The 24841-nt window shown below is 44.2% G+C and overlaps 1 protein-coding gene across 1 annotated transcript; it reads left to right on the plus strand.

Annotated features, from left to right (window-relative positions):
• The first annotated feature begins 4566 nt into the window (after window positions 1–4566).
• Window positions 4567–24542, plus strand: Psgef (Protostome-specific GEF). The gene is made up of 16 exons (XM_072022983.1): window positions 4567–4782; window positions 12297–12538; window positions 12856–13478; window positions 13604–14388; window positions 15232–15469; window positions 16904–16958; window positions 17671–17952; window positions 18315–18620; window positions 19422–19837; window positions 19918–20130; window positions 20515–20874; window positions 21088–21205; window positions 21282–21697; window positions 21772–22011; window positions 22079–22424; window positions 22896–24542. Exons 2-16 carry the CDS (start codon window positions 12299–12301, stop codon window positions 23148–23150), a joined length of 4893 nt encoding a protein of 1630 aa, XP_071879084.1. The 5' UTR covers window positions 4567–4782; window positions 12297–12298; the 3' UTR covers window positions 23151–24542.
• The last annotated feature ends 299 nt before the right edge of the window (window positions 24543–24841 follow it).

Raw genomic sequence — 24841 nt, forward strand, 5'->3', positions numbered from 1 at the left:
GTATTTTCATCTGGAAGTTTTCTACCACGATGTCACGATCGACGATAGTTCACGGTAGAAACTCATGATCGTTCTTATATTTTCTCAATTCACGAGCGAAAGTAAGATCATAACTCCAGAAGGTTCGATTCGGGTGTCAAGGGTGGCGATGAAAGTAAGAGACAATAAGTTAGGAAAAAAATGTTGCGCAGGCAGTAGAATGACGCCTGCCTCCCGAGAAAGAAATCCTTCGGTCGGCTTAACGGCTTAGAAATAACGATACAATAGCCGATTACAGTGGCAAAGGGAACTCCTATCTCCCCCGTAGTGGGCTACTAATAAATACTTCTGCGACCTTTTTCTCTCAGTTGTCTCGTTCCCATCGTGACATGTTTATTACCACGTAACTCTTAATCACGTAGAACCGGCTAATTGATCTTTTTTCCGTGGCTAACCTATACGATCTCTGAGAATTTATTATCGTTGGACAGGATAGAAACGCAAATTACGCCTTTCCCTGGTAATTTATCGATCGATATAAAGAAAAAAGCAAGGAAAATCGTCGTGTTCTATGATAATAATTCTCTAGCGCAGCTGTCTTTATATTCTTCAGGTTGCTCGCGTGTGTGTCACTTCCGCAGCTGCCAAATTAATTATTCTAGATTTTTCGTCGATGTTTAGTTTGTGCAATGTCGCTACCAAGACAACCGAACGTTTCGGTTTATTATTGAGACCATACGGAGACCGTAACAAAAAAAAACGAGAAAGATTGGGTCAGTTTCGTTCAAACGACATCTTCAATGGAACGTATAATTGAAGAATTTATACCAGCTTTATGGAGAGAAATTTCTTACAAAGATGTCAATCAAATCGTCGCCTCGCCCCAAAGTATAGGAGGATTATATCGGTTTCGGAAAATAAAATACGATATCGAGTAGGTCTCTGGTGACCTATAGCTCGCGTGCTGTTACTTCGAATAGCAAGAAAGCCAAACAAGAACGTGTTTAGCGAGGCTTTCACTACGGAGGACGGAATACCGTTTAATGGGACGTGCTTTTCGATAGGTGCATGATGGACGTGGGAATTTAAAAAGTTATATTTCTATAAGCTCGAATGTGTCGAGGGAAAAAGAGAGGGGGAATAAAAATAGAAAGATACAAAGGAAGAGAACAAGAGTAAGAAAGAAAGAAAGCGAAGCGGAAGAAAACGAAGTTCCTCCCTTCTATCGGTTCCATTCGCCTACTCTTGAAAAAAATCTCGTCGATTCGTTTCCAGTCGCACGATTCCGGACAATCGCGCCTCGTTCTAATTTGGCAAAGGTAGGTACCTTCTGCTCCCGGTTCAGGAAACTTGAGAAAAACTAGGGTGAATCGTCGTAGTGTGTGTCCTCTTGCGGGTTTTTTTTTTTTTTCGAAGCATAGGAAATTCGAGGCAAAAAATCTAATTTGGAACGAGGTTTCTTTCCCCTTTTCTCGTGTCAAACGAGAAGAGTAGAGTCGTTAGAATTGCTTTGTCGAACGCATAACACGATGCCACAGGTATTTTAGTGCGATTTTTTTAAACTATTGACCGTTTTTTATGATCGATATTATACTGTTTCAGGACGACAAAAGTGATTCTTCAATTCGTAATGTCTCCATCTCGTCCGTCTTCAAAAATGTCCTTTTTCCAATTATCTCTTTTTTCCTATCTAACTAAACGATTGCGCTATTGCATTGTCGATTTATAAATATTTATGTACGATTAAACGCGGGGTTCTAAAAATACGATAATCCAAAAAACGAACATATTTCGTTTAACCCTGCAGCCGCGAATGAGTCGAAATCACGTTCTACGTATTTTGTTCATTTCAGAGGACTACGATGTTTGCAAGTCGTAAGTTAATAACCAAAAATATTTCCATTTCCTATATAAAATATTTCTCCACCTATTTTGACTTTTTTTTTTATTGCATTAAAAGTCCCCTAATGATAAACTTGTACAAGATGCAAATATAAAATATGAAAATCAACATGAGCTGGTTAAGCGCCAGTATTTATAAAAGATTCTCGATTTCATTTCAAAGTATCTAATTACTTGGTCTGAACCAGGTGCATCAGAGTTTATACATCCGATTCATAGATACGTTTCCCTCCCTTATTCGTTGCTACACGTTATCGACTAGGCTTTAATTACGAGTCAAGGGTTCTCGTCTCTTGAGCTTCTTTGTTCGATCTTGAAACGCGTGGCTACGCGTCGTGCATAAGAGCAAAAGAAATAAGCCGTCTCTAATTACGAGCGAGGATATGCGGGACCTTGTGTTCGCATCGACGTTCGCCAGCCAGTAATGAAACCGCTTTATTCTCCGGGATCCCTGTTCGATATTCCTTCTTGCACGCTTTGCTCTTATGTAGAAACTCATACAAGCACCTACAAACGCAGCTGTCCCGCAGCTATGAAACCGTGAAACGGTTCCAATTTCGTTTCAACGTTTTCCTCTACTTTTGTCCTTTCTTCTCGTGACTTCTCTCATGCGAATCATCCGACAGTTTTCGACTTTCCAGTAGCAGACAAGGAAATATTCTTTGTGTAAATAGCATCCCGCCACTCACTTTCCCGGAGAAGATTCCAAATAAAGAAGAGAACTACCACACGATAGAGATGTCTTTATGCTTTCGCGTTTTACTTATGGCAATTTGCGCGGGTACTGCAGAAAAATGGAAACGACTGCCTCGAAGTCGAAGATACTTGCAAATTCTCGAAAGAAGTTACAAAGAGTAGCGAGAAAGACTTGGCTATGAAAAATATTGACACACTGCTGCTGTATTTATCGTAGCATTTACATACCGATTAATCATTTAATCGTACTTTTTATACAAAAATATTGTACTACGAAAATGGGATGTATAGAACCTGATAAAAGAAAAAAAGAAAGATTCATTAGAAAGTAAGGATATGTACCAATATCTTTTATAGCTGCTGTAAATATCGCTTTTTTGAAGAAGTCGTCAGCTGTATAAAAGGCACTTCCATAGACGGACCTATAGAAACAGCCGAGATCGAGCGACTCGTGCCCGAAAAAATAAGACGAATACGTTGTCGTAATTGGACCGTGCGTCTTTGAAGCAAGGAGCAGAGGTTCCTCAGCACGCGCGGGGGAGTACACAAAAGAATCGGATTGTTCTCTCGAGAGCTGTTGTATCGAAAGGCGGCTGCTTCTTTTAAAAGTAACGGCCGGAAGATTGTCACGTGCCTAAGAAAAATTCCTCGTTTCTACTGGTGTGTACTGACAACGCTCGTTACCAGAAACTATGTTTGTCGAATAATTTTGCTGACAATGCAAATGATTCCTTCTTTTTCAAAGGAATATTGAACGATTGTGTAAATACCGAACATTTGCGGTATACCTCAGATTCATCGGCCCTGACCAGAAAAGGCTTTCAACGCAGACGTGTCTGTAAAAGATATACGTAGGTATACTTTTACCTGGTCCATCGAGGGGTCGAATCTTAAGGCTCTCTATGGAGAAAACAACCGTGAGATTAGAAATCACGTGACGGACCTACCACTCTGACGTGGGTTCGTTGTAACTTTGTAAACAGATCGCGTTGATACCTTTCTCTTGCACGAGCCACAGATGCATTCAAAACGGCAACGGGTGCGACGTGTACTGAATTGCACAGAGTACATGCGATAAATCGTTCAGATTGTAATCTAACTTCCTGCTCGAAACCCTAGGTGATCTCAATTGCTATATTCCGTCGGGTGGTTAAACGTTTCGTGCATGCAAAAATAACTACACGTTTGTTTCTTCTCGCAAAAAGTCACGCTTATCTGATCCGTTCAGGACCAAAGTGCTAATTATTCCAGTTTGTTAAATTTTTTAAACTCGCATGTCAAAGCACATGTCAGGCACAAGTGTCTAAATTTTGATCAACAGGATAAGCACGCTAATATTTTCTACAATGCTGTTTTTTGCTTATGATTCTGACGATTCAAGTCGATCTCACCTCTTTCTCGCTCTCTTGCCTGAGATCTGAATATCGCTTTAAAGCTAATAATTCCGACTTACACCATTTTGCCCATCAAAGATATAATTTCATCAATTTCTCTTATTTTACGTTCTGTAGGGTTCCCGCAATTTAACCGATTCGGCGGATAAGCAGCTCACTTACCCGAGGTTTCCTTCCTCTTTTGTAAATATTTTCTCCGGTCTTTGTCGTTCGTGACTTCGCACGGTAGTCGAACAAATTGGTGAAAAGATCATGAAACTAAATAAAGAAATACGATAATCTGTGGTACAGTATGGCAACAAGGTTCCTATCTAGAAAATGTTTGTCGGCGTCCCGTTATCGGTCGCTAACATTCCGATGGTTCACAATCCTGAAACACCCACCAGCACCTTCGAGCCGCGGATCATCGAACGTCTACCTGGGGCGAGTGGAGTGGCTGGCGTGGATCAGGTCACGGCTTCAGAGTGGGGATATGAGTATAGTACAGACTGTATAGAGCAAGAGACAGCCGGTCTCTCCTGTTTCGTAGCCTCACCTAGGGACCCTTTCCTACATAAGGCCCACGTCCTCACCCCACCACGTCAGTAGAGAACCAGCCGTTGAAGTGCCACGATCCGACACCTCTTCGCCGCGTTGCTGTACCTTACGTTTCCCCGCGATCCGCGTTTTTCCTCCGTCAGCGTCGATAGTTTCCTCTTATCATTAACGTGGATTATGTGCTGCGACGCTGAAATCTGTGTACGAAGAAAGTGACTGATACCGGTGCTGATTTTGGATGTACGAGTCGAATCCTGCTGCTCAAGGACACACGGTGAATAGCTTCTCTTTTTTGTGCCGGTACCAGATCTTCCAGGAGGCGGCCTTTCTTTACGAACAAAGTTGCCAGATATTTCCGTTCGAGTAGTCTGACTTCGAATAGCCTGAGTTTTTTTTAAATTAACAGCGATGGACAAAAGAAAGTTTAAAAATGTCAATAACTTTTGTAGGAAACGTTTTCGACTACATTGGTGACAGTTAGATGTATATTATATTCATTCGCTACTCTTGCAAAATGTAATTCCATTTTGGAAAATTATGGTACTCTTTCGTATCATTTCGATCTTGAACTTTCTTTTGTATACCGCTATAGCCTCGAGTAACGTGAAAAATGTTGCACGTTTTGCGTACGAGGGTCTTTTGCAACGATCGATGTTTATCGTTTATGGAATTCGATGGTATTTTCTTCAATTAGTATCTCGTTTTTAACATATGTTTTAGAAGTGGATGTTTCTCTTCGAATCAATCGAAGACATTTCGGTAATCGTAGCGATATCTGAATTGTTAACGACTTGAATCAATAACTAATTTTCTATAAATATAATGATTATCGTCATTTCCTACCGAAGAAGCAAGACTTACTACGAGTGTCAGTCTTTAACAGGATAGTTGCGCGTAATTTATTTATTTTTATTTATACTACTTAGACGTACTCAAAATTGATTTCCACTACGTCCAAGTTCTACGGATAAAGTTCGAAAATGGTTTATTGGAAATCATTCGAAGTGATTTATAAGACTCTAAAGAAAAACAAAAAGAGGAGGAAATACTGTGACTTTGTCTCCTAAACATAGGAATAATTAAAAAAATCTCGCTGCGACTAACGAAACTGTTTGATCAATGCAAAAAATAGGCAAACGATTAATCGCGAAGAGGTTCGAATCGAATGAAATTGGAATACAAGTAGAAGCGCGATCCAACAAAGGGGTTAAGGCCATTCTTAAGTAGCTGCAATCGAATTTGGTAGCTCCTTGGACAAAGTCAAGTACTCTCTCGAACGCTGTGATGTTAGAAGCTCGTCTAATTGTAAGACTGCACGATCCGGTAGTACGAGTCGCTTGGTTAGTGCACGGTAAAGCGACGGCGAATGAGAGAAGTGGAAAAAAAAAGAAGAAGGAAAGTGACCGCGCGTGGCTCCGGTCGGTACATCTGTCAAAGAATGGAAAAAGAGAGAAGAACCGAGGAAAGAGGTTGGAAGAGAGGAGGAATAAGAAGAAGAAGGATAAAAAAAAACACTGAAAGGGACTCGTAACGAAGGAACCAGCAAAGCTAGTCGTGGGTCCTATACAAACTTTCCTGTCGAAGTTCCAGGGACCCCGTGGGTCCACCTCGAGGAACCTTTTCTCGAGGATCCCTCTATTTAAATGGCCAGGCGTTTGTTCACCAGGACTCGTTTCGTTCTATTGTTCCCGCCTTATTTTCGAGGCGCGTCCTGAATGTCCGCAGCCTGCTTTAGCCCGTCGCTAAAGGGTAAGCGGTTACGAAACGTGGTCCCGACTTCCTTTACAATTTGCAAATTTCCAGTTTAATTTCAATTCGCCATTAACCAAACGCGTTTCTTTTGTTGTCTATTCCGTCGTTGATATCCTTCTATTTCTTATTCCTTGCGCCCAGGGCGGACCGTTTTTTTCTTTTGCTGGAACCGACTCTTTCATCGTCGAATCAAAGATGTGTGAGATTGAATTTGAGAGTTGCCGGTATCGTCCATGCAAATGGTCCACGCTATTGTTACGACCTTAGAACTTAATGGGAGGAACGTGCAGTGGAGAAGTAGAAACCCCAAGTGTATAAACAAAGCCTATCCACCCCTGTAGGATACTGAAGGTCGACCGGTGGTGACTAAGACTCTGGATGTTTATACGTTTATGCATAATGCAAATAAGCGGAAATGGACAAGCACATATACAAATACAGAAATGTATAAAGTATCACGGATAAAATTTACGTTACATTTAGAAAATAGATATACCTACTTTTGTTCAAGTGTCTGTAAAAAACGAATTTGTATAAATATTCGCCGTCTGGTAACAACGAGAGATGAAAAATAGGAAAGCACGAAGCTGCAAGATCACAGTGGTATCTCCTATGTTACGTAAGCTCGCGATCTCGAAGGGAGGAAAATGCAGTATAGAAAATCGGAAACAGGAAGGAGGACAAAACCCAGGACAGGTGTGCTTCGAAATAGAGCGCGAACCGAAAGTCTGTCCTCTGGACGCGTTTCCTCTCCAGCTTTCCCGGCCCTGTTCCGATTCTTCGATCTCCCTTCCTTCGTTCGATCTTATTCGTCTCGCTCTGTTGCCAAAAACCGAGTACGTCGGTGCTGTGAATGCGCGTTTGATTGTCCTCGACTGGCTCTCTTATGAAATCCCCCTGACCCCTCGGTGTAGTCGTTTCTTCTTTCTTGCCTCGTGCATCCGCTCGTCTCTCTCACCTTACTCGATCCCTCCCCACCGAGAACTATGCTCGACGAGACACGGGACCATTTCGAGAGAAACGTCACCAGCAAAAGGTGTGTTCGGGGTCAATTCAATATAAATCAGAACCGAGTCTCGGAGCTAAGCTAAGCCGAGCGAAGAGCGCGGATGAAGCCGAAGAAGAAAAAGGAAGGCTCGACGGATGGGAAGGGGAAGGGGGTGTTCGCTACGATGAATAGACTATTTTTAGGGAGCGCTCACGATCTGTACACAGCCCGTATACTCTTTGTGCGTGTAGCTGTCGCGTTAGTGTGTTTGCGACGTTTTCAAAAGGGATTAGGTACCAAGTGCTCACCTGCCCTTCCTTCGTTTTTCGTCTTTCTCTTACTTCTTCCACACACGAGGATATCTCTGTCACGGTGCAACTCCGAGCTTCTTGGCAACGACTTTCCCTTTATCTTTCGAATCCACGATTTTTATCTTCAACGTTGGAACGATTATCTTCCTTGTTCGACTGCCTCGAGTATCTTCGCGCGCGGAACACCGAAGAGAGGTTCGTCACAAGTCGCATGCAAACGTTTTCAGCGATTTTCTCTTCGACCAGGGAAACGACTTGATGTCTCTCTTGAAATCATACCCATTGCACGATCTTCGAATTTATCGGGTCCATTGGGTCGAACGAATGTGCCGCGATTTATTTCGCAAGAACGGGTAGCATCGGTTCTTCCGTGGATGTCCCTTCATGCGTGGAAGGGGGCTGTCCCGATCGAGACTCGTGCTAAGAATCTTGGTGTTTCTTGTTTTCCTCGGGGCTGCTCGCGAAAGGAGCCGAATCGTGACCGTTAATGCCTTCTCCTTTATTCTCCTCGAACCGTGAATAATCGCATTGTGCCAGCGGTTTTCGCGATGCATCTGTTACGCGTTTCACGCGAATTAATCGCGCGACTGGCGACGGTGGTAAATAGGGGGACATCCAGCTGATTTTGTATTGCCTTCGCGTTATCTCGTTCCTATTGCCCTGTTTCGTCTGCTGTGACTCTCGGTATTGTCCAGTGACGTGCGAGATCCTTTCGAATGTAAAGTACATCGAAACACGTTTAAACGCAGCGCATTATCGATTCCATTCGAATATGGCGCGAAGATTCGCTAGATGGACGATAATAAAGAAATCAGGTCGGTAGATAATAAAGGGGACTCGGACCTTTTCGGTTAATTCTCATCCTCGAGAAGAGTTCAATGTCGAAGTCGTTAAAAACAGCTTTTACAGCATACATTAAGGAAAAGAGGGGTCTGGCGTGCTTGTAAGCATGTTAAGGTTTTTAACCGTCGCTCTATTTTATTCCTTTCCTCGGTTGGAGGAAAGTGCTCAGCTCGATCCTGTCTTGTTCTTCGCGGGGTCTACACAGAGGGTTAGCTAAGGGAGTCCGTATAGGTAAGGGGGCGCAAAAAGGGATTAAACCTGATCGGAGGGGCCACCCAGCTATCCCTCTCCCTTTTACATTTAGGATGCGATCCAAGAACGTAGCAAGTATCGACGACCTGGCGCGGATGCTTTACAACCTATAAAAACGACAGATATGGGTCATGTTTTATCCAAACTGCGCGGACTAAAGCGGCTGGAACAATTTAATGTTATAGTTCGCCACTTGCTACTCGTTCATCGAACGAAAACACCTTCCCCGAAATTACTTTGTTCCGTTCGTACGATGATTTAACTCTTTGCTTTAAAGAACTTACGATCCCGGATTTTAAACTTTCACGATGGTTGGACGACGTATTTGTGGTTCTTCGAGTTTCGCCCGTGTTCTTGTTGGTACGTTTTTTAGGGCCGTCCCGGAGAAGCGAATTGGAATGTTTGTGAAACTTCGGAACAAACCGCAACGTGTTAATAAAAGCACGAGCGAGACCTCTAAAATCACAAATACCTTAATGTAAGGCGCACCCAAGATTTCGTCCTAATTGCTTCATAGTCATCAAGCAACTTTCGAACAGTGTTCGTAATTTCGATCTGTCTTTATATTTTAATTACGTCAAGTCGACATATTTTTATTAAATCAAGATGCGTTATCGAGTACAACGTTATAACGTACTTTCCGAGTAAGGGTCAGAGTAAATCAGAGTGCATTTTAACATCCCTCATCGAACCCCTTTTTTCCGCACTTGTTTCCTTTAGTTCACGCTACGCGCTAGCTTCGAACAACGAAAGTCTCCTTCCTATGGCGGTCATTTGTCGTTTGACCACATATATCGGTGATCGTTAGATGAGACGATAAGAGCTACAGGTGGACTATAAGTCCCCTTTTCTAGACGCACCGCCCCGCAAGCACTTAAGATTTATCTTTGACTTCTAATTACGTCACGAGCTTGCAGCTGCTTATTAAGGGGTCGGAATATATATTTTTTGCAATCAGTTGTGTTTTGACCGCAGAGTATATCAGATTTTTCGTACAAATGATAATGTATTTGCTAAATCTTTAGAATAAAAATATGCTTCTGTGTGCTATACACTATCAGCCACGAGTATTCTACTCGTTTAATTTATTAGAAAAATATCAAACTTTACTTTACTTAGTATTTAACACTACGCACACGTGGTGCAAACGCTAACAGTTTTGTAGTGAAATATTCGAAAAATAAAGTCAGTGGAAGATTCAATTTGTAAGAAATTCAGTTTTCAATGTTCGATTTGTATCAAATATCGTTCTTATGGTTTGATACTTATGACTAGTAGTGTATATAATGGTTCTGTTCGTTTCCGCGAATACTATGTTAAAACACAAGAACCCATTTCTAATAAGAAGTATACGCAAACAGTTTAACCGAAGTTTCAAGCTACCGTGTCGCCTTCCACTCGAAGCACAATCGAGAAGCACGACCTAGATCGCAGGTGCGGTGCGCTCCATGACTTTGTAATTACATTCGAGATTCATTGCTAGTGCAAATCGCAGGGTATTATGCAAAGAGCATAACGCGCATACCGCTTTCCGTTTCTTGTTCAGCTCCGTGTGTACGTCGTCTGGAACATACGAAACGTTTTAAAGGTTCCGCGCGTGTCGCGCGACTGGTTTTCTTCCCTTAAAACGTCCGACCAGACCGCCTGTACAATCTTTAAAAACGTATCGTCGGTTAAATCCTTGGAAGCGCTTCTTCAATACGTTCCGGTTGTACTTTTCAACCGATTCGAATGCAAGGGTCGTCTCCCGTTTTTAATCTCCCAATCGCAAACGCTCAAGGAGAACCAGTTGCGCTTTCTTCTTTGCTTCCACTTTAGCAAGTATCGAGTTAATTATTTAAACATAAGCACAGAATGCTTAATGTAGCGTTCGCGTTTCTCACGATGGCGGAGGCAATATCGCGAGCTTAACGCTCGTTGCGCGCGAAATACAGTAGACGTACGAGACAGGGTCGCGAAAGATGCCGAACGTAATACGTTAAAGCAAGACGGCTGAAAATAAGCGAAGATAACGATCGTGTTTCGTTGACGGTGTTTCGACACCAAGCGAACTATCGTGCTTTGCGGGACCAGATGGAAGGCACGCTATACGTGATCGCCACCATATGGGCAGGTGCCCATGCTGTTTTACCAGCGACCGTATATACGTAGCCGAGGGGTTGCACATAACGTTGCACATGTACGTGTACAAGCACGAGAACGTGACGCTGCACGAAGAACGTACAGGTAGACCAGGTCTCGAAAGTACGTGAACGCGCGTATAGTGGAAAAGTGCGTGTTACGATAGAAGAACGCGTGCGTGGCATGGCAACAGACTGTATGTAAATGAATGCATTTTTATACCTAATTCACAATACAGTACGCCCCACCCTGCAGAAGGAACCGTTAAAAGTGAAAACCCAATACGTACTGTTACTAGAGCTGCTGACACTTTTCTGTTACACTTGCTTCCAACGTTAGGAACTTGTAACAACGTAACACACATTTTACGTCGTTAACAAAATTAGTCACACGCTGCTTTCTACAAATACTTCTATACCTATACTTGCACTAAATGATTCACGGACGTATTGGAAGATTTATCGCAGAAAATTTTTCTGTAAACTTCATTAACTTTTACACGCGCTTCGCTAATGAGTCGTGGAAATAAAGGAAATTGCGGAGGAGCAAGGGAGGAATTCGAGTTGTGCTAACAGAGCGAAAGTCAATCGTTCTAATCGAATCGATGATTACTTGGTCCAGCGAATTTTGAACGGAGCGCTTTCTCCGTGTCGTCGATTCCATTTGTTCGTTAGTTCCATCGCTTTAGTTTGGCAAATCTCTTTTACTACGAGCAACACTGCATGTGCCTATGAATAGTCTTAGCCTGGTATTTAACCGTTCGTTAAGGTAGGCGTTAAGTCGTGAAACAGAATCAGGTGTATGGGTTTCACCTGTTTTACTGTTTCCCGTATGCCATGACAGGTGCATCTATGAGTTTCGTCACTGTTTTTCTGTTGTTCCTCTGGTTTTTCTCTCTTCTTTCCTTTTTTTTGTCACCACTTTTGACCTGTTGTCTAATTAAAACCGGACATTTATTTTCGGCAGCCCGTATGGTTGATACAATTCTACCGACACCCTCCTTCTTCCTGCGGTTGTATCCCTTTAACGCAAGATCGTGCGATAACCTTCCTGTTTCTTTGCGTCACGTGCATGCCTTACGTAATTTCTCCTTCATATTCACGAGGAATCTGAATAATCGAAGAATGCATACTCTCTGAGATAAAAAAGTTTTGCAAAAACGTTCGATTTGACAGATTTATTTGTCGATGTTCGATCCAATCTAATTTTATTCTAATAACTTTTATCTAATCCGACTTCTCTTCCATGTTCGCGAAGAATCCGTGTAATCGAGAAATACATAAAATACGGTGGAATATTTAATTGTTAAAGATAAATTTCGTTGTACACAGTCTACGACGACAATCTAAAATTCTGGGGTATCGTTTGGTTTCGTGCATGTAATCGAAACGGCGGTCGTCTGCGGTTCAGTATCGCGGTTAAATCGATAAAGTTGTTGTAAGCTTTTTAGCGGAAGGGTGGAAAGGGTGAATACACGTTAGACGCGTTCCGCTTAGTTAGGGATTTGCTTTTTGCCTTTAGAGATGCTGAAGTGGACGGTTTCGAGATCATTGTCAGCGAGCAGCTCGACGCCTCACGGTCCACCTAACTTGAACAAGGCGCCCCGTAGGCCTTTTCGAGATCTATCTAACACGCCTCCCGCTGCTGGGACGAAAACTCGGGGCGTACCTGGTCAAAATGCCGAAAATATATCGGCGAGAACGACGCCGGTTCGTCGAAGAAGATGCAGGAGCCACGGTAGCGACCTGAGAACGTACTTTCAGGTATCGAACTCGTCTCATTCGAATTTTTATTTATCGTTTCTATCCTGTTCCTTCTCAATAAAGTCTCGTTTCCACCGAAGAATCAACATCGAGTAACTTTTTGTTGCTTCGGTGCGAACAAAATGTTTCTGTAAGACGTTATTTGTTGAAAATATCTCGGCACATGTAGCAACAAGAGAAGAAGACAATGTTGCTCGACAGAGACGAGGCTTTATGAAGCAAGATCGCTGAAAGTCACGACCCAGATTTTGCGTGGAGAATTAAAAGGTGGAAAATAGAAGTTGGGAAGTGAGATAAGCCGTATCGTTTGGTTTCAGGCAACGAAGCCTAATTTGCGCGCGAACAAACGTCAATCGATGTCACAGCAGCCGGGGAAATCATCGATCTCGGAGAGTTTTTATCAAAGCACGCCAAGGGTCGACACCGATATCGGCCCGTTAACGTTTTTTCCCCCGGGCAGCAAGTGCTCGACAGCTCTGACCCTGCCAACCGATCCGGCGCTCTTTATGAAAACTAGAACAAAGAATTTCCAAAGTGACAACGAGCTACCACAAAACATCGTGAACGAGGCCAGGGCGAATCTCCAATCGCACGTCTCTGACTTTTTTCAACAAATTTCGATGGCCACCAGCCCCGAAGACGTGATGGAGGCTGAGTCCGTACCCTTCTCGAACAATCGAGTTTATTCTCAGAACGAGGGGAAAACAAAGTTCGCGGATTGCTCGAAAATATCATACTTACCGAAATTGGCGAAGATCACGAAAATCCACGCTCGATGCAAAACACCGTATCACAGCAAGGCTTCCTCTACTGTGAACTCGTTGAAAGGCAATGGTCATAGTCAAACGCCTCTAGCTGGGAAACTTTCGAATCTGGCTATCGACCAAGACTTACCTAAATTTGAGAACATGGACAACACGGTTACGGAAGTTCTCAACAGGTAAGAGACACGCAAAACTTCAGACTTCACAGGTCCTCTGTTACCCAAAATTCCTTTTCGACTTGTTACTTTTCTATTTACTGTTTTATCTTTTTTAATCTTTTATTACCATCCTTATTGTCCAGGGAGCAGGAAATAAATTTTACTGGCAAAACCGTGGCAGAAATTCTTTTGGGAGACGTGGAAGAAAGGAAGAAGGTTCTCGGGAGTAGTTGCGAGGAAGAAAACTTCTCCGCATCCGATCATACCTACGAGACGATCGTAGAACGAGACGAAACCGTGGCCGAGGAAGCTGCGACTCACAACGATAGTTCCATCTCTTCGGCTAGTCAACTGTTGGAAGATCCATCACCGATGTCTTGGGCGTTTACATCGCCTACGAACGATCTCGATGGAGAATTCACTTTGAAGAGACAACGAGGCATACGGAGGAAGCGGCATCGGAAGGATACCGAGAAAGTGTCCGATGGAAAGCGAGCAAAGAGACGATCGTCTAGTCACAGCCCGTCCACTGGCACGAAATCAGCAACGACACAGAACACCTTGATGGAAGCTGTGAATCCAAACGTGAAGAAACTCGCCTTGGAGACCGACTTGGACGCTACTTTGGACGAGAAATGTGTGTTCGAACCGAAAGGGCTGTTCTGTGAACTCGACGATCGCAAGGACGAGGAAGTTGGAAGGAAAGCGAATACTTGGGATCTGGATAGTCCAAAATCGACTCTTACCGATGACTTTCATAGTTCGAAATCGTTTCTGAACTCGGTGTCCAACACACCGGAGACTCCGCTGGTCGCGACTGTCAGAAGATGCCTCAAGTTCAGCCCGGAAAGCGAACCTCCGAGACAAAATTGTCACGGATCGATCGAGATCGAGTATTCCGTCGTGGGCGATCATATACACGTTCGAGGTAAGTATAAGAAATCAAGGGAAAGATAGCTGTTGGAAGGTTTCTCGTTTCAGACACGCATAGGTTACAGTATACTTTATACGTTTATTTTGATCAAATTCGAATCGCGCGAGTAAACCTCCGAAGAAATAAATCTCATCAAACCCATGAGATACATTAATCCTATCGGAAAGAAATTCACGAGGGTATCCGCGCCGCGAAGACGTCCCTGAAACAATGTTGCGAAAAGGCATGCGCCAGTCACGTGCCACGAGAGGGGGTGTTTCAGTTGGCACCCCGCGATAGACGACTGTGCCAGTAACCCACAGACCCTCCTGGCAATTGGCTCCCGGTTAGTAAGCCTACCAACATTGATTCTTCGCGGTACACATCCTTGCGTAAACAACTCTCGAAAAATCTCCGAGACTTGCCCTTCCTCAGCTTCTTCGTTCACACGCTTCCGAGTACCTAAATTCTGCTAATAAATTTCGTTGAACCGTCGTGCTGTAGCTTGCCAATCACATCGATTTTCCAATCGGTTCGTATCTTTTGTTTCTCGTATCCGTTCGTTTGGGAGAACGAGGAGGAATCACTCGGAGTGGAAGCGTGTTGCAGCAAGTAGAGGAGTGCCGCATTGGTCAGGCACCAGCGATGCGCGTAGTGCGTGCAACGGAACGGTCAGCCGGAAGGAGAACGAGTTCTCGTTCGTTCCAACTTCTTTCACCCTCTTCCGTGAACTATACGTTCTCTAATAACTCGAATATCGTACGCGGTTCAAGCGTGTGACCGATCTCGCGACAGAAAACATAAAGACGATCGAGAAAGGCTGGTGCCCTGACGAGACTGTCTTTTTATTTCGTGCAGTGATAAGGTGCAAGGACCTACGGAGGGCATACGAGGGTCCGGTTCACGCTTACGTGAAGGCGAGTTTGAAGAATACGAACGGTGAGGGAGTGGTGAAGAGAACAGCGGTACACAGAGCCACACCGAATCCCGTTTTCCACGAGACCTTGATACTACCCTGCCCGGTGAACAACAATCACTACACCAGCAAGCCCACGTCCCTGGACATCGCGGTCTGGCACAGGGATCGTCGTGCAAGGTGAGCATGCTCGAAAAAGAAAGTGTGCACGTAGTGAAAGAGGGGCTCGGAGGTTGAGGTAGCAGACGTAGCCTCGTCGTAGACGGTCGAAACGTGCTCGACTCCGGAACGATTTGCTGTCGGTTTGTCGGCTGCCGGGAATCGACACGCGAGCCGTTCTCTCTCTCCCTCTGTCTGTCTGTCTGTCTATCTCTCTCTCTCTCTCTCTTTCTTTCTCTCTCTCTTTCGAGAACATCTTCGCGTTATTCTCAACGTTGCCTTGACTCATAATCGCACGGTTCGCTATCGTGCCTTTCGACTATCCGGTAACACTTTCCAAATGATAATCGGTTAACCCGGTAACGATAGTTAGTGCCGCTTCGTACACGGCGCGAGATATTAATCTCACGCAATCCACCTTTGCGTGCATTCCGGCAGAATGTTTGGGAATATTTATAGAACGTTCGCCATCAAGTTCTCAGAAAGGAGTAACGTCAGTTATGTGGTTAGACGCGTTATTCATATTCGAATCTTCTGCATGCTGTTCCTGTGCACGCGTTTATCAGTGGCGTAGCTACAACGAAAAAGTGTCCTTCCGATGTTCGTCAAAGACATTGATCGTCTATATTTTCCTACCGCGACGAATTAAAAATTCATACGAACGAACAAATACAACGGACGAAACCGTTTCCACGAAGGGACAATCAAACGACTGTATCATTCCGCGATGAAAAGGCACAGAAGTAGGCGCTGTCTCTGAGGAAAAAATATCGAGGTCAAGAACTATGGCTTGGTCTCGTTAGTGGAAGACGAACGAGCTAAGCAACCCTGCTCCCAATGTTCTCGGCCATCCTATCGTGTCTCTCTGTTAAACGCGATTCGAAACTCTTTACTTCCTTTTTGTTATCTTCGGGTACAATCGTTCGACGTTCGAATTTCTGCAAAGTAAGATTATTTCGCCACACGATGGCCATGTTCCAGTGGAAATACGATAATTTACCGGTCGATAAATGACAGCTCGAATTGGAATAATTTTACGTAGGTTCGGAAGCAACGGTCCATCCGAATATCAAAACGAATTTCTGGGCTATGTGCGGATTTCTTGCGGTAGGAGGGGAATCGATTCTCTGGAAGCATGCGCACCGTGTTCACCACGTGCACTCGCGAACATCCGCGCGTCTCTGTAATGGTATACGGGAAACAACACAGAAACTGTCTGCCTTTTCCTTTTCCCTCCGCCTAATGTAAATAGTTAAAACTTGTACGCGTGTGTGTGTGTGTGTGTGTATGTGCGCCGTTTATCTAGCGACTACACGTCGTACGTTTCGACTAACACCGATACTGCTATCCAATGCAAGCTGATACACGATACACCGATACGATACACGACGCTGTGTACACATAGCCGATATAACACGCGTATATTCACGCACGTTTTCGTTTTTCACATTTCAGACGTAGCGAGCTGCTGGGCTGTATGACTCTACCTCTACCTCTGTCTCAAGATAAGGTAAATATATTTAAACGTTTTAATTTTTTAATCGCAAGCTACGTATTTTCGGAGATACGATCGAATCGGTTGCACTCGGTTTAAGACGGAAGAAACGCGAAAATATCGTTCGGATTTGATAGCGTCTCGACAAGGAGGAAGTTTAATACGTGACTGTACGTCAGCTGTTTGCAAGGATTTGTAAGTCTTCCTGGCTTAAGGTCAGGGCTAAGCTCGTTACGAAGCAAGTAAGTGGAACGTTGCCTGGCAAAGATTCACTTGCGCTTTGACCTCGTTAAAGGTGGCAGGTGGCAGGTGTCGTCGCGATATCTCGCTAATTTAATCGAAATCGTTCGTTTACGTTGTTCCACGACACGCGAGCAAGAGATGATCGTGGTGGCCATTTACTGTGTGGTATTCTTCGTGGTTGGAGTTTTGCTGAAAATATTCATGTTCTGTTGAGAGGAAAAGAACGTATCGGCGACGGGGTTGAATTTTTGTCGTTTAATTTAGTTTACAGTCGCGTGTTAATCGTCGATGTGGATGGATTTTCGGTTTAAAATACGATTTCACGTCCTAAAGAGGGAACTCGTAATAAAGATTCGCGGAAGGTTTCTATTGCAAATTAACATCGTATTGGTATTCACGGTAACTTGGGTCGAGATACAAACTTACGAATCATTTTACGTATTTTCGATAATTTACGTTTCACTGAACGACGATTCATTTTTAGGAAGCGACATGGCATCCGCTAGAGGCAGGAACCGGTCGGAATACGAGCAACCCTTATGCCGGTTTGCCACAAGATTGCGGAGTTTCGCCACCCCTGTCGAAGGACGGAGAACCAGATAATAATAATTCAGGAGCGGAAGACCTGACGTATTTGAGGCATCTCGAATTAGAGCCTATCGATCCTTTGACTGGCTTACCCCTGCATCCGGGTTTTACTGCTAGAGGCGGCAGAACACCATGTACCGTTACGAGGAGACTGATAAGGCAAACTGCAGCTAATCAGGTGAGTTTCTTTTTTTCCTTTCGCAACAACGTGTCTTCCGTCTCCACGACTATACAGAGAGACCTGTCTCCGCTACACGACGATGTACATATCGGAAAGTTATAGTCGTTTCACGCAATTACCCCAACAGAATCACAGGGGTCCTCTTACTAGCAGGGTTTAAGTAGGCCTTTTCTGAAAGCCTGCTTTGTCCACGGCATTAGCTAAACGAGTCTCGTGTCGAGCTCTATCGAAACTCTCTCCTTTGTAGCAAACGCGTGAAAAGCCCTCCCATGGCTCTTCGATATTTCTTCCGATCGTTATTATTTCCCCTGTACCCGTCTTTTTCTAACACTTCTGACAGAACGTTTCTTCCACTGTAGGTTCCATGGGGATTTTCGCTCTCCTGGGGAAGACCACCTCGCGTGGAACGCGTGGACCCTGGCAGCCCGGCGGAACGGTCCGGCTTGAGGCCAGGTGATCACGTAGTCTTCGTCGATATGACGAACGTAGTGACGCGATCACGGGAAGAAATTCTTGGACTGATCCAGGCGGCTACGAATCAACTGATTTTGGAAGTTTATCGTAAGGGGAACGTTCATTCGTCGATGCACCGGCCTAACTCGATGAACGTTAGTCTGCAGCAATCGATCGGTGGCGGACATCATGCGGTTGCGTTTAACGCCGAGGTCGGTACAGGCGTCCTAGTCTGAACATAGCAAACTCGTATCGAAGTTGTTTCGTTCGAATGATCGGAGAACGATTTGCTCGGATATGCGCGGACGAAAAGGCTTTGGTTGCTCGTGATTTTGCTTGACTTACTTTTACTTCTCATATCATTCTTCCATTCGCGGTTTCGACTAGGTTAATGAACTTTGTTGAAATCGCAGAGTAGCGTTGATCAAAATGTTTTGCGTGCTAGTTTAATAAGTTGTATCGAATTGGAAATTCGCTTTGAATTTGAATCGATCGGATGTTACCTACTCTTTGAACGAAGTTCTCGCAGGCCGCAGCGGACTGCATTTTCTTTCGAGCTTATTTTTATGTTTCACGTTGCACGCCATGTCGCGCAATACTCGTGTACATTCTTTTCCGTAACTATCTTGTATTTTGCTGCGAACGCGTAGTGTATAGCGCGTGTCCGTTTCCTTTGTCGGTGGACACGGTTAAGTTATGATACAGTTATGTTTTATTATGTAACTTGAACGGTTGTCTTTCTTTTTTTTGTTGCTCAACAAGTTCTGTTTAAAAGCATTTCTCGTATTTTATTTATTTATTTCATCCCTATCCCCTTAATGCTAAGACGTATCTTGCGTTGCGTCGTCTGAACAATCCGAATGGAGATACATAGAGTCAGCTTGCAGAGCATGAACCGAGAACAACGATAGATTTACGTAAAAATTGTCTGCATGCGGTGCCGCACAATTGCAAACCTTTTCCTCGTTTAAAATCCAACGAATGGCACGGCTTTTGCGATTGAACGCGTTCAGGTGTTTCCAAACCTCGCCCCGGATGCACCACCGGAGGAGGAGTTGTCCGTGCGTGAAACACGGTACTGGGGAATCCTGAAAAGCGGTCAAACGCGTTTTCTGGCGCCTTTAGCCGAGAGACGCGATGTTCTCTCCGCGGCGGATTACTTGATCCTCTTCCAAAATCTCGACGAGTTGCTCAAGATCTCCGAGGAAATTCGAGACGAAGGTGGCGGAGTCGAGAGTTACTTGTGTAGAGTTCCAAGAATCACCGCTGCCTATAGAAGATACTTAAGCGGGTTGCAACGCGCGTGTTGTCTGTTGGTCGCCCTTAGACGAAACACGGCATTCGCGAAGCTCGTCTGCGAGCCTGCTGTACCGCACAAGAGACGACCCGATTTGACGGGTGTCTTGCTCTTGCCTCTGGAGCATTACAGGTTCGTTTTAAATTCATAAATCCTCGCATGCTTGAAATCTTGCTCGCTATACGTCGTGTATTCGTTCGAAATGTCTTTAGAGAGATGACGAGACTGTTGGGTCTGGCGTCGCCAAGGAATTGCCAGCAAGCCAGAGATTTAGCTCAGGGATACAGAGAAGCGACGGCTAACGCCGGTGTCATGGAACCACCGCGCGATACCGGTAGACCTTTGCTCAGTCTGCAGGAGGTTGAATCTCGACTGGTTTTCGCGAGATGCAAACCGTTCACGTTGGCCATGCCCGGTAGACAATGGTGCGTCTTGAAAAAGTATCGACAAGATCAGAGTGAGGCTATGGTTACTGTAGTTAAATGTTCTCAAGTACCGTCGCTCTGACGAACGTTACGTCTAAAGATAAGTAAAGAATAAGAAACCAAATGTATACGTATATTCGTCAGAATCTATATATACACGGTTGTTGTTTATTATTTATCATTTATTATAGCATTTACATATCAATCAATTAGATTCAAGTATATCAAACCATCTAGTGGTATTTTCATACGACTATAGCAATTTGATATTATCATAAATAAAAAATACTTCGCCATAATACTTCAAAATAATTCGCCAATACACGTAACCACAGCTTGGAAATGGCTCTGACATAGTATAAAATATTACGTGCATCTTTGTAGGCTATTCGGCGGTGCGCTCGCAAAAGTTGAGGGTCGAGCACGACTGCAACCCTCATGGGCCTTACTTCTCACCGACCTTCTCGTATTCGCTCGGGTTTCCCGAGATCGCGTTCTATTCGTAACCGAAGAGCCTCTACGACTATCGAACATCGCCGAGGCTTGTTTCACCGTCCGCAAAAGACCCACTGAATTTCGATTGCAAATCGCTATCAATCCTTCCGGAAGCTCGGAGAACGGTCACGTGGAAGTGAATAGCGGTGGCTGCAGCCCTCACAGTCGTCCGCGAAGACGAGTTTTAGTTTTGCGTGCACCGACTCCAGAACTGAAGGCCGTTTGGCACAATCTTCTTCAGCGACAGATGTAAGTAGCCTTTACTCGCATCGAGATGCGCAAGTTTCGAGGAATTCTGATAGGTACGATTCACGGACAATTTGAATAACTTTTGAAAAGAACGCTATAAAGATATGGTTTATCGTCACGTACCATGTTCAGAGCTCAACGAGACTCCGACAAGCTCGTCACATCGAAACGTTCGGTAGTTTTGCTTGTCTGTACTAATTCGTTATATTTTAGAATCTATGTAAATACAGGCTATGGTGGAACACCGAGTCAGGACAGTCCAGAAGAAAGTCCCATCACCGGTAGCAATTTCACCAACGCAGCGATTAGGGAGCCTACGGAAAGTTCGCAAGTGAGTAAACGAATGTTAAGCAGTTGAGGATTAATTCGAAATCGAGCAAATTATTTACGTATTCTCGATTTTACAGACTACCAGGGAGTCGCAGAAACAGGACGAGGAGAAGGAATCGCGCTCTGTTGACAGCATTGACAGTATCGTCAAAAGTTCAACGGGAGACAATCATCTGGCGCAATGGGTGCGCAATTCTCATCAAATTCCCCCACCGGATCACGAGGAAGTTCCTATCGAGGAATGGACAGCCGAGGAGTTGGCGGCACGTGCTCCGAAAGAAACCAGCAACGAACCGAGTCGAGAACGAAACGCGACAGCGGAGGATGTTGTAACGGAAATAATGAGTTCGGATATAGAGCAACAGAGTACAGCTTCGAGCGCGAGCCTCAGTACCGTCAAGTCCAACAGCGTAAACACGAAGAAAAATGGCAGCCTCGCATCTTCCAAGGAAAATTCCACCAGCTCGATCAACATTTGTAGACGATGTCACAGGTAATAGGAAAATAGATTTTGCTGAAGAACTCAAAATGATAGAAATAAGTAGTAAATGAAATGTCCACTGATAGACGCGCGTGCAATTGTAGATCGGGTTGTCCAACACCGCCTTTGACGAGAGATCCGTTTTCCCCGTTACCTCCAAAGATCTCAGTTGTCCCGCCAACGCCTGACTTCTGCACCAGGCATCGACTTAGAAATGGATTGCACGATAGCCCAGGAAGGAACAGCCCATCTTACACTCCGGCCGATGGCAACACAGAAGATGGGAGCGAGGACGACCTTGATTGCGACGGCGAACCACCGTACAGGTAAAGTGTAACGCGAAAGCAAGTTCGAAAGATCGTTCGATGATAATGGTATTTCGTTAATTTCCAGAGTTCTAAGAAGATTCGGTACGGTGAGCAGTTTGGATCAGGACGACGAGCTCGAAGAGCAAGCAGACGATGACAATCGAGATTCCGAGTCTCCACCTACGGGTTTAAGAGCGTGGACGGCTCGAGCAAGCAGTTACGTAGTCAGTAAAAGATCGTCGTTACTGGAACAACTCGGCGAAGGTATAGGTGGTTACCTTCTACAATCGCCGGTCCCTCCTGAAAGAACGGAATTCTCGTTGGACCCGAACGACGAGGAAGGAACAACATCCGGAGCTACCTCGGGGGACGATATCTGGGGAACTCCGACCTCCGGTGGCCCCGACGACGAAAGCTTCACCGCGAGCTCGGTAATGATACGAACCATTTTACGGTAATACGATAGCATTCGAAGGTATCGTTAGGAACACGATAGATTCAACGACACGAAAGATTCCCGAGTCTGATTGAAAATCGATTACGCGCGCGATATTCTTACTTTCTCTTCAGCTTCGCTTCTTTCACCGATCTCACGGCTTTTGTAAAAGCTTGTCACTTACATTATACCGCAAAGCAGTCGATAGTCGTATTGCGATCTAAAACCGTAGAAGGTTAAAAAGAGACCGTTTGTATTTTCATCGAGTTTCAATCCGGAACGTTAGTAAATAACGTGATCGAACGAGGTAATAAAATTAGAGAGAGAGAGAAAGAGGGAGCAAACGATTTAAATCAGTTAGTAAGAGAAAAAAATTAGTTGGTAAGCTTCGCACGCATCTGCATGACAATGCTTGCCCTTTTGTTTGCAAAGAATCACTAGCCCCAACTGTGCCTGACTTCCCTAGCCGCCGCCCATCGGTTCAGGCAACGTCGTTACTTTCGGTGAAGATAACTACGGCCTGAACCTGTCGGTGGAAGACGAGGTCGACCAGGAGTCTGAGAACGATGACTGCAATTTGTCGGAACTGAACATGGATCAGTTACTCGGCAGTGGAAGTCTCAGCTCGTTGCGATGTTTCCTGGGCAGGCAAAGGTTAGAGCCACTCCCGGAGGAGGAAGATTCGTCTGGAAGCGCGAAGGATCAAGTCGGATGGTGGTGACAGCGGTTTCAAACGGCGACGTCGAAGAACGTCGGCACGAGTTCCGATGGGAATGACAGGGATCGTATCTTCGCCAGATTGAGCCAGGAGGACGAAGAGTTCCGGAGAAAGATAGTGAATCTTCATAGAAAGTTGTCGGACGTCGAAGATACTTGCACGACCGAGGTTACGTCGTCGGATATTGCGAAAGAGGCGGAACGTTTGAAGGAACTCGAATCGGTCGCGCGAAGGGCGGAGGAGACTAGAGAGAGCAGAAATGCCGAAAGAATCGAAGCCGAACAAGCAGAGAGGGAAGGATATTTGTCGGCGGAACTGGCAGACACGAGGGATCGTCGATACAGTCGAAGAGGCGAGATACAACACGAACGAAGAGGACGGATGGAATTGTTCGGAATTCAACGAAAAACAGGCAAACTCGACGAGGATTCGGAAGATCAGAACGACACCAGCCCTTCTAGAACGGAGAAAAATTTCTTATACAGATTGAGAATAAAACGACGCAGCATGAAGCTGTTTAGTTTCTTAAGCGGAAAGGCCGCGGATAGATCGCAAGAAGAACGTGCCGCGAGACTATTAAGGATGTATATGCCTGAAAAAGGATCCAAAGCACAAAACACTATTTCTATTCATCATACGTCCAGAGACAGACGATTTTGGAAACTGCGAAGTCGAAGACGAACAAATTCCTCTTAAATGCAAAGGAATGTGCCACCTTCGAAGAACGGTCGATACAGGATAGAGGAAGGAAACGATAGAGCAATCGCCGTTTCTTTGTTATTAGAATTTCCAGTATTCGAGTTATCGAAGTTTTTTGAATTCTATTTAAGCACGTACAAGTTCAGACTTGTTTTCATAGAAACTAGCGTAACGATACGAAAGGTTAGGTTTACAATTTCGAGTCTAGACTACTTCTTCGTCTCGTAAACGATTTCAAAGTACGTCCCAGTACTTTCGTCGAAAACGATTAGTCGATTAAAAAGTTGCAGAACGCGAGAATCGCGTTCCGTATTGTAGCGTGCTTGTCAGATTTTTAACGAAACGATTTTTTTCAAGAGATTTAAAACGGTCTAGTGAAACGTTTTCGATATATATATCTTTAAGATGTTTCGTTTCAAGCGTAAGACTGCTCGTCGATCTAGTCTCGCTCATTAAAATATAGACGAAATTTGTTTCATTTTTGGAACACTGTATCTCAGTAGGTCCGCACGACTGACGCAAAGCGGCACTCATCTTCCACCATAGATCTTGCTCGAACATACGAAACCAAAAGAAATTGTAAAAAAAATAAAAAAAAAGTGGAAAAAAATTGAAATTTTAACATTACTGTTGGTAGGTTGTAACATGGCCAAGTGGCTGTAATCAATATACAAAATAAAGTATATTATTTGTTCACTGGCTGTTTCCCTATTTCCTCTCCCACGGTATCTTACGATAGCATAATTTTAATACTGATTTATGAATTACCGATTTATTTTTTACGTATAATACTTGGTTTATCATGGTAATCCAGCAATATAAAGTATCCAATTTTCTAGTATTGTAAATTGTTCCATTTTTGTCTATACATACATGTACAGGGTGATTTTTCTGTTAATCAAATTAAAGTAATAAAAATTTTACTTATTTTACTTTTGTTAACAACAAAGAATATCCTTATTTATTTAAAGAATATAAATAATCGTATTATTAAT

Source organism: Bombus fervidus, chromosome 3 (assembly GCF_041682495.2).
Source record: "Bombus fervidus isolate BK054 chromosome 3, iyBomFerv1, whole genome shotgun sequence".
Classification (NCBI taxonomy): Eukaryota; Metazoa; Arthropoda; class Insecta; order Hymenoptera; family Apidae; genus Bombus; species Bombus fervidus.

Excerpts from the sequence above, each read along its gene's own strand:
- Psgef (XM_072022983.1), top strand. The coding sequence starts at position 12,299 with ATGCTGAAGTGGACGGTTTCGAGATCATTGTCAGCGAGCAGCTCGACG. Across the intron at positions 14,389-15,231 it reads CGATCATATACACGTTCGAG|TGATAAGGTGCAAGGACCTA; the intron begins GTAAGTATAAGA and ends TATTTCGTGCAG. Across the intron at positions 21,698-21,771 it reads ATTTGTAGACGATGTCACAG|ACGCGCGTGCAATTGTAGAT; the intron begins GTAATAGGAAAA and ends GTCCACTGATAG.